The 10035-nt window shown below is 43.4% G+C and overlaps 1 protein-coding gene across 2 annotated transcripts; it reads right to left on the bottom strand.

Annotated features, from left to right (window-relative positions):
* Positions 1-893: 893 nt before the first annotated feature.
* On the bottom strand, positions 894-8946 carry rcc1 (regulator of chromosome condensation 1). Of its 2 annotated transcripts, none has more exons than XM_048260904.1 (10): positions 8839-8946; positions 7352-7437; positions 7012-7238; positions 5958-6137; positions 5668-5764; positions 5275-5397; positions 4986-5132; positions 3937-4056; positions 2727-2879; positions 894-1733 (listed from the first exon to the last, which is right to left on the bottom strand). In XM_048260904.1, the coding sequence occupies exons 2-10, from the start codon at positions 7422-7424 to the stop codon at positions 1558-1560; spliced, it is 1296 nt and encodes a 431-aa protein (XP_048116861.1). In that variant the 5' UTR covers positions 7425-7437; positions 8839-8946; the 3' UTR covers positions 894-1557. The 2 variants fall into 2 exon arrangements, with proteins under 2 accessions (XP_048116861.1, XP_048116863.1); XM_048260906.1 differs by lacking the exon at positions 8839-8946 and adding an exon at positions 8277-8451.
* Between the last annotated feature and the right edge of the window lie 1089 nt (positions 8947-10035).

Below are 10035 nucleotides of genomic sequence, written 5' to 3'. Positions count from 1 at the left end.
ATTTATGACTGACCACTGCCCTCTAGTGGTTGGAGATATGGAACAAGGAACCAGCAAAAAGGAAGACACTTGCAAATTCAACTGAACTATACCCTTTAGATTTGAAATGCACATCTAAAGCATTACTGACATAGTCTAGAAACTTGACCAGTCTTGGTCAGAGCTAATATAATTACGAAGCAGGGCACACTGAAAGATGTGGGTTCTGGGACTAGGAAGCTGCACTTAGTGCTTTGAGTAGCCAATCGAACCCGAAAGTATTCGCTGATAACCTCCTCCCGACCAGGTTTGGTTAACAGCATAAGACACCATGGTGATACAGCGACACTAAAACAGAGCCACTTTCGTGTCACAGCTTGGAGCGCAACATCCCTCGCTAACCCACTAATCAAGCTTCGTATATATACCCCTTAGGTCCCACACTCACTAAACACACTGCATTTACAGACCACTGACCCCCAGCCCAAAAGCATGACTTCGGAACAGTTTAAGCATAAGAGGTCCAGAGTAGATAATATTTAGAGATCGGCTTAGTGATTCTGAAGTCAATAAACAATCAAATTAGTGGTTTAGCAAATCTGGTTATAGATTCCCTCATAAACCAATGAAATTACTCCACTCCCAACCGTGCATCTGACATAATGCATTGATTACACAGAATAATTAGAGTGCACTGAATTAGAAACACAGAGCGCCGCGGTTTAGTGCCGGGATTAGTGTGTGCTTCACCTCACTGTTTGTTCACTGTGTGCTGAATGTGTTTCACTAATTCACAGATTGGGATAAATGCAGAGACCAAATTTCCCTCACGGGATCAAAAGAGTTTATACTTATACAAGATTACACCTTTAAACTAGGATAAATAGAGCATTAATTACAGTAGAACGATAAAATAAACAGCTGTATGAACTTTAATGTTGAACAAAAGTTTAATAAATGCAATACATCATTGAGCCATCCCAAGTACAGTTACTGTCTAATGAAGTATGGAAGGTGAACTGTGAGGGGAAACTTGATTTATTGCTTTAACTGATCAATGAACTTAAAAGATGGGATGAGCCACTAAAAAGATCCATTGCCTTTTGTTACTCCTGCAAACACACGCAAATCCAAACATACATGTGGACACGCACACGCACGCACACACACACACACACACACACAGAAATGGGTTAGCATCCCTGAAAGGCATTCTACGGGCTCTCATTAAAAAGGATTTAAGAATAAAAAAAGAATCAAGCACAACCTGTGTTTTATAAAAATAGTCTCTTGTTCTTTTTTTTTTATAATTTCTTGTCATGATCCATCAGATCACATCCAGTGAAAAGTTTGGGTTCACTCTGGTCAGGACTTTGACTCCTCAAAAACGCACTTTTCTCTCTTCCTCTCCAGCCATTATAAAACCCTACCTCAACCCCTCTCCAACAGACTGGCCCAGCACAGATAAGCGCCCAACACCATCCCGCCCCTAATTTAAAAAGGCTTCGTTTACAGATACCCAACAGAATCGACAGTTCCTTTTTTTCTCACTTCCATCTCCCCGCTGAGCAAAGCTCATCAGCTTTCCTGCTTGTCCCTGACCAGCAGCACGGTGTGCTGCCCCCCGCTGGACACTGACAGAACTGTGCGGCCCTCCAGCTGTTTGCCCGTCATCTCCACTGGGCTCCACTCGTCGTCCTCTTCCCCCGTGCCCAGCTGCAGGTTGGTGCCCATGCCCCAGGCGAACACAGACCCTGATGGACCCACAGACACACAATATGGATCATTGCCTTCAATCGCTAAATGTCAAGGAGCTCAAAAGCCCATCAAAAAACACCCCTCAATCCTGAGGCAATCTGCTGATTGGTTGGATTTGGTTATAGTTTGGTCCAAACCATGCCGTTATGTTTTCTATATACAGTGGCAGGAGTGTCTACGAACACAGGAGGCTTTTTGAGTGCAAACACTCAAAGTGGACAGCAAGGGAATCGTGAGAGTCAATTTGTTTCATTTAGGGGTGCACAGATCCGATATCGGCCCCCGATATGAACAAAATAGCTGGATCGGGGATCGGAAAAAAATACAGATTCATAAGCCGATCCAAATTTACTTAAACTTCAAAGACTGAGCCATGACACACACCAGCCAATTGCCACTAAATAGACCTTTTGCCTGGGGTTTGTCATTACATCATTATCTTTACAGTCTGCCAGTCATTATATTTCTGGTTTTCATTATTTTATTAACCACCATTTGTCATTGATAAATTACGATCTTCATGAGTTTTTGTTGCATTTTTAGGCAACACGTTTAATGTGTGACGGTCAACACAAAAAAATACTCAAACCAAACACATAATTTTCATCGCTTATCTGTAAGCCCAGGAATCGGTATTGAGACTGAAAAAGTCAGATTGATGAATCCCTAGTTTCATTTGATAAAAAGTGTGAATGTTGAATCATAGGACTGCATCTTTAAGAGCATCTAGCTGTAAAATGGAAGTTGCTCTTTGGGGTGAGTGGGGGGTGGGATCTGCCTGGGAAGGTTGTAGGTAGCAGTGAGGGAAAGAATGTTTAAGTCAGGCCTGATGGGTATCGACCGATACACAAAGCCCAGGAATCGGTATCGAGACTGAAAAAGTTGGATCGATGAATCCCTAGTTTCATTTGATAAAAAGTGCGAATGTTGAATCATAGGAATCGGAATGACAAAAAAAAAAAAAAAAAAAAAAAAGCCCAGACACTCACCTTGTTTGGTGACTGCATAGCTGACGGAGGCTCCACAGGCCACCACCTGGGCTCCATCGATACCTGGCACAGGTGTGGGCTCGGTTTTCTCCTCCGCCCCCTCGCCTAGACCCAGACGGCCGTACTCCGCTCTGCCCAGGCTGTACACCTTGCCTGGTGGGGGACCACAAGAGACACAGCTTGAATTAGTTTGGCCTGATACAGGCAAGGAGTTTGATTTTCTGACAGAGCCTGATTTTTATTTTGCCCGGTAGGCCTAGGTTTTATAATTAAAGATAAGAAAGAAAGTCTTTGTTTTAGTGCTGGGTGACAATCTACACTGGTTTACCGTTCTTGGAATCTAAAAAGTATGGATGTTTACAGATTGCTTGCATGTATATCAGTATTGTATTTGCATCAGCTGTCGTCTAAAGGCATACTCACACCGTGCCAGAGCACTCACAAAAGGTACCGTGCCAGAGCACTATTGTTAGCGGGGGTGAGGAGAGGGGGGACAATCACATTGCACTTATCCATCCATAAAGAGCACGGTTGAGACAAAGCACTCTAGAATCTTTGCTTGAGAGTGTCTTATTACCATAACAACCTTGTACTCAAGGAGTTAACAGAACAGTTGTGTTTATCACATCATAATCCATGTTCTGCACTCAGGTATATTTGCAACCATACTAAATGTGTACCGTGCCCGAGTCCAACAGAACCGTGACCAAGTCCACTTCTTCTAGCAGGCCGAGACATGGATCAGCGTCCTGTGCCTGGGCACGGTACGGAGCGACCACACTAGTCAATGAACTAGCCTTTAGGGGACAAGTGTACAGGGGCACAGTACAGACGGCATAGTGTGACTACGCCCTAAGTAGAACAGCAGCCTGTACACATCTGAAACATTTTGACATTGAAGATTCAAGTGAAGTTCAAAACACAAATACATGGAAAATAGGTTTCCTTTTCTGGAAACCTGGCTCCGGTCTGATTTCTCCAACACCGTGCAAGGTGCAGTCTTTGAAGATCAAATGTTGTTTAGTCTATTTGGAAAGTAAAAGATGCTATAGCTCATAGTACCATCAGATCAACTGGCCAGCAGCTCATAAATATCAAGGTTGCCATGTATTTGGAAGAACTTAGGAATTTTATGTGCGCTATGAACTATGTGGAGAATGTTATTTACTTCAGCCAAAACTCTTGGACAGAAGATGCACTTGTAAATTACCTTCAGAATCCATGCAGACCGTGTGATGCTGTCCACCTGAGAAGCCAACCCAGGAGGTGGTGGAGTTCTTGAAGGACGTCAGCTTCACAGGTGTGAAACACACGTTTGTGCTTTGGGTTCCTAACACACACACACACACACGGCAACAAGAAAACTATGTATTGTACATGTACTGTATGTATATTTACATTTGAAAAAATTAAAAAAAAAAAAGTATATGTATAGTATAATTAGCATGTTTATGTCATCATTGTTATTAACAATAATTGTTACTACATCCCTATGATGTTAAGTTAGACTATTCGGTAACACTTTACTTGACGGGTGAGTTCATAACACATTCATAGCAGCTGTCATAAACTGCACATAAAGCATTCATGACCGTTTCATGAGACATGACTCAACATTCATATCAAACCTTTCATGAATGTGGTAGACAGAACGACAAAAATGTGTCAAAATAAAAGTCCAACAATTGCAAAGCAGCATTGCCGTTTTTGTTCCAAACCTCTTACCTGATCACGTCACATCTGAGTCAATTGTTTCATAAAATGTATTTGTTTTATGATACCTTCGCAGATGATCTCTCATCTTTTGCTACTGGGAATGTCCAACCGTTCCAGGTTACACAAATACGGGTCAGCTGAATGTAGGCTAGTTTACCTCCCAGTGTTAAATTCAGTGATTATGAATACTTCACAACTTGTATAGTAAAGTGACATTCGATGTAGACTTCATAAGATATTCATGAAATATTCACAAAGGCTGGAGAGAAAAACAGCAATGCTGCTTTGTGATTGTTGGACTTTTATTTTGACAAGTTGTCATTGTTCTGTCTTCCACATTCATAAAAGGTTTGGTATGAATGTTTCATGAGACATGACTCAACAGTCATGAATGCTTTATGTGCAGTTTATGACAGCTGCTATGAATGTGTTATGAACTCACCCATCAAGTAAAGTGTTACCGACTATTCTGCTGTCAAGTTGGCATGAATTAACAAAGACAAAGACGTGACAGATCTGAGAAGGCAGACTGCTTCGAGTTACCTAGCTGATGGTAGTTTGAGAGGCCAAAGCCATAGACGTGGCCATCTTTCGACAAGGCGAAGGTGAAATAGGCACCACAGAACGCGTCGACGAAGCGTGTCTTTCCCCGAGAGTTCACCAGGACCAGCTGGGGTGAAAGCAACCTCACTACACACACAAAATTGGCATGTCATTTGCACTGGAATGCCCGAACCTTTTGACTACAAGGATATGGAAATCATTTATAAAAGTATGTATGGAAATGTGGGAGTATTGTGAGCGACTGTGTGTATCACACACGGCTACGTACACAGTCCCAGTCTGCCTCCCCGATTGGCGAAGCACTCTGCCACTCTTCCCAGCTGGCCCTGCTCCGCACACCCTGAGGAGTACAGGTCTCCGGCCTTAGTCAACATCACCAGGTGATCGCTACCTAGCCACACACGGGCAGAGATGATGGCAAAGGAGTTACAACCACAAACGGGTAGAGACGACGGCACAGGAGTTCCAATTACACACAGATTTAACATCTTTATCATTACGACTCAGTATCAGGTTGTTTACTATTGTGCACCTACAAACACATAAGCATTGGAAAAAGTGAAGACACTTCAGAGTTACAGAAAAAAAACACTTTATACATTTGCAAATCATTTCATAACTGGCAAAATTATATTTAGTATGACAAAATAACAGATCTCACCTGATACAATTTTCACCACTGGCTCTTTAATGGGCATTTTCACAGGGATGGCAGACTTTTGCATGGGTTCCAGCAGTCCAATGACTCCATTGTTATCCTAGAATAAAACCAGTCAATCAGTACCTACTAAATACAGCAAATACATCCACATCTAGTTGCTATATACAGTGTCTGGGGGCTACTAGGATATAGCATTCAGCTGCTAAATTGTCTAGTGATCTAACATAACACAGGTCAAGAGAGAGTGTAAGAGTGTGTGTGTGTGTACTTCCTTGGTCTGAATCACTGACCCTGAAGGAGCCCCAGACGTAGACGGTGCCCTGCTCGGTGAGGGCGGCGGTGTGGCTGTCCCCAGCTGACACAAGCACCACGCGCTCTTCCAGCTCCACCTTGCCGGGCGACATCTCCGAGCCCTCCTCGGACGTGTCGCGGCCCAGCGCGCCCTCGTCGTTACAGCCAAACGTGTAGACCTGCAACACATGGTGGGATGAAAACACTGACATGAACCCTGACCCCTGATATTACACAACAACAACAACCACATTACATTTATATAGCGCTTTTCTCAATACTCAAAGCGCATCACATGGATGGGGGGACCTCACTAGTAACCACCACCAATGTGTAGCACCCACAGCTCAACACCTCAGATTGTGACCTACTCTAACTATCCAAGAAGTCATGCAAAACACAGGAATTCCAACAGCAACAGAACCATGTGCTTCGGCAGCTGCAGCAGAGTTCAATTCTGCTGTGAGAGTGGCTCAGCATTAACGTTTCCATCCATTAAAGACCTCAAAGAGGATGGAAGGAAACTGAACACGATGCATAGCTTGTACTGCTGTGACATGCAATGTGCCAGTCAAGTGTAGCTCACAGGGGGAATCATAAGAAGCTCACAGTAACCCATACACTCATTTTCCGTCAATGTTTGTTCTGTATTTCAAGGCTATCTACTGGCATCCATACTCACATTTTATTATATATAACTGTTGCAACTGCGACGTAATATGTATCTCCATGTCGTAAATTCTAGGGACGAGGCCTTTAAAACGAGCATATATAGGGGCGTGATATTTAAAATTACCCTCGTTTTATTTAAATAAAATAAATAAATAAGTTTTATTTATCAAAACACATTTATTCTTATTGATACATTTTCATGATACAACATTTTAATGAATCACACGTGAGCCCCTTTGTAAGATGATTTCTGCCCTCAGATCTACACTGGTTTATACCCTCTTTAGATAACAGAGGGGCACTGAATGTATATCCATTCAAATAAGAACAAAACATAAAAAAAACACAGGGTGGCAACACTGATCTCACTGGGCAACTCACCTTTCCGGATTCGCCCAGGCATACTGTGTGCATGCCCCCGGCCACCGCCTGCACCACCCCCTCCGGCAGGTTGACCAGGGCGGGCTTCTTGCGCTCCATCACGTCCTCACCTAGGCCCAGCTGGCCAACGTCTCCCTGGCCCAGGACCAGCACCAAGCCCTTCTCCTTCCCATGGCTCCGGTGCTGCACCAGCAAAGCCTCCCCCTCTTCTGGGGTGATGGTAGTTCCTGAAGGCCAGAGAAACAGCATGTTGGGAGGTCAAAATAGAAGGGGGCAAAGATAATTGACCATAAAAGTAATATGCAAAAAGGACTAATTAACAGGTAACAGTCACACTAACCTTTGACCTTTTTAGTCTGTTTTGATGGTGTGGGAACATCTGATTTCCTCTTAGCAGGCTTTCTCCCAGGCATTATTGCTCTCCACCTGTAGACAGAAGGGCGGAGTGAGTACATACACAAGTAGAACACGAGAGTCTGTGCCACTTCAGTTCAGATCGATGAGTAATTTGATGTACCCTGGAAATCCAGAGTTCTCGCGAGAGAACAATGAAATTGTCTCTGCGAGACACTCTGGCAAAGAGCAATGATGCACGTTACTTTTTCCCCTTGCATTCCGGGAACCAGCTAAACTGATGAAGACAGCGCAGCAACGTTGGAGGACAGTATATTGGTCGTAGTGTTATCCGATTGCGTCCAAGTCCGAAATCATTCAGAGTAAACATGGTCTAGTGTTATCCAATTGCGTGCAGTGAGATTTTTAAATGCATGCTTGTTGCCGCCCCTCGAGTTGGGCCATTACATTGCTCTTTGCCAGACCCTTAATCTTTCTAGATTATCAGGGTCTGGATTTTCTAGGTTAAATTTGATGTCGGTTATCTTTATTTTAAGCGATAGCAACGTACACTAATGAACCCTGTGCATCTCTGATTAATTGCCACCATGTGCGTCGATAATAAACTACGTCATGCATGGAAAGGTCAACAACAACTTAAGGTCATAAATAAAAATAGTCAAGTCACGTTGCGACTAACACTGGTTAAGAATAACATTAGCAATTTCTGAATTAAAAGCAGCCAACACTGCCCCACGTCCACAGCAGTTGCTTCGCTGGCTAAGCTCGGCATAGCAGTACTATAACGTTAGAGCTTCTGTCAATGAATTACTTTGTGCTGATACACAGCTGTTAATTTATGCTACGTGCGCTGTAGAGAAATGGCATGCGCCCCGACAGCTGACGGACAGTCACCAATGTTGCCAACCTACTTGAGAACGTCAACTTCTATTCAGTCCAATAACACCTTTACTTAAGCCCGACATCTGTTCATATTGAAAGCTATCCAACAAGTTGGTTGTTCTTCGGCTAATGCGTTGTAATGTTTCCGCATGTCCAGGTTCGGTTACTCGGTTAGGATTGCTAGATAGCTAACATTGACCCGCTAATTTTTAAAACAGACCTCTTCGATGGCGAAACGTCCGGTAAGTTAACTTACTTAGCTGACTTCACCTAGCCATGTGATGCTATGGACCTATTCCATGGAGACACTACAATATTTTGTATTAAAAGAAGACGTCGTGAAATGTGTTTGTTTAGCCCGGTCACTCAACATTACAACAAGTCAAAAATATTTCTGTGCATGAAACTTTAGATTACCTTTGCTTGCTTTACCATGCCGACACGACTGTAGCTAGCTAGGTAGCTAGCGGACAGCCATACATTTGACTAACAAGGTAAATAACAAGGCTGCACACACAGTTTTCATTTTAGAACACCCGAGTGAATGTTGTATCAAATACATTTTAGCCAAATGAGAATTGCCCCACTTACCAGTTACTCTGAGTGAATAAGAATTGATACTGACGCCGAGGAGTTTGCTAGCCTTACCGCTTTCTTTGCACCTTGGTGGAGCGTGCACTGTGCGGCGTAAATGAATGCATGTTGAACTACTTCTTTTGCTGTATTGACGCGGCTGTAGTTTGCACTCTGTTTGCAGAGCGCCACCTGGTGTAAGGGAAGAAGTTGTAGAATTTTGTTTGTCCACATCTGCTCTGTTCTGCCCTGTCCCATTTCCATGAGGTGGAAATAAATTGGCTGATATTACCAGATGCAGTGCAGTCATATGCTATCTTAGGAATATACCTTAATTTAGCTTCACTATATGTATGTGAGGGCACAGTCCATGTAAATAAATTCTTACTACAGGCCAGTGGTTCTCAAACTCTTTCTGTCATTCCCTACTTTGGAGTTGGGAAATTGTCAAGCCCCACCTGCATCACCGCAGCAAAATGGTGATGTTAAAATAATATTTTTGCATTTTGGTTCCTTGTTACATTTCTTGCCTCAGTTCCCTGGATCTGGATGTTCTACCAGTCTGTTGTTGCCAGCGTCCTCTTCTATGCAGTAGTGTGTTGGGGAGGAAGCACAAGGAAGAAGGACACGGGGCGAATTGACAAGCTGGTAAGGAAAGCTGGCTCTGTAGTGGGAGCTGAACTGGAGTGCATCACTTCACTATCAGACAAAAAGACCCTGAACAAACTGATCAACATCTTGGACAATGAGTGTCACCCACTCCACAGCACTATTGTTAAGCAGAAGAGCCTGATCAGCTGGAGACTTCGCTCACTGCCTTGCACAACAGACAGACTGAGAAAGTCATTTGTCCCCAGGGCCATTGAACTGTTCAATGCCTCACTTAAGGGAAGAGGAGAGATAGGCTTCTCTGCATAGTCTGCTGCCTCTTCACCCCCTCCATGTTTGGTACTGTCTGTCCACTAGCCATTTGTACCACTGTCTTTATGCCTCACTGTTTGCGTGCTATATTAGCACATTAGCACATATGCATAACCCCCCCCCCCCATGCCACAGCCGAACTGTGGCCACACTTATACATTTTCTTAAATAGTTAAATATATATATAGACTTTACTTTACTTCATACCTTACTATGCACAGAGAATCACAGGCTCAGTCACTGCCTCAGTCATTGCAAGCGCCTCTGATTGATTAATCACCACTATGTGGATAC

This window comes from Alosa alosa, chromosome 13, assembly GCF_017589495.1.
Source record: "Alosa alosa isolate M-15738 ecotype Scorff River chromosome 13, AALO_Geno_1.1, whole genome shotgun sequence".
Taxonomy (NCBI): Eukaryota; Metazoa; Chordata; class Actinopteri; order Clupeiformes; family Clupeidae; genus Alosa; species Alosa alosa.
Note: the sequence above shows the minus strand (reverse complement) of the source record. Positions and strands in the feature narration are given on the sequence as shown.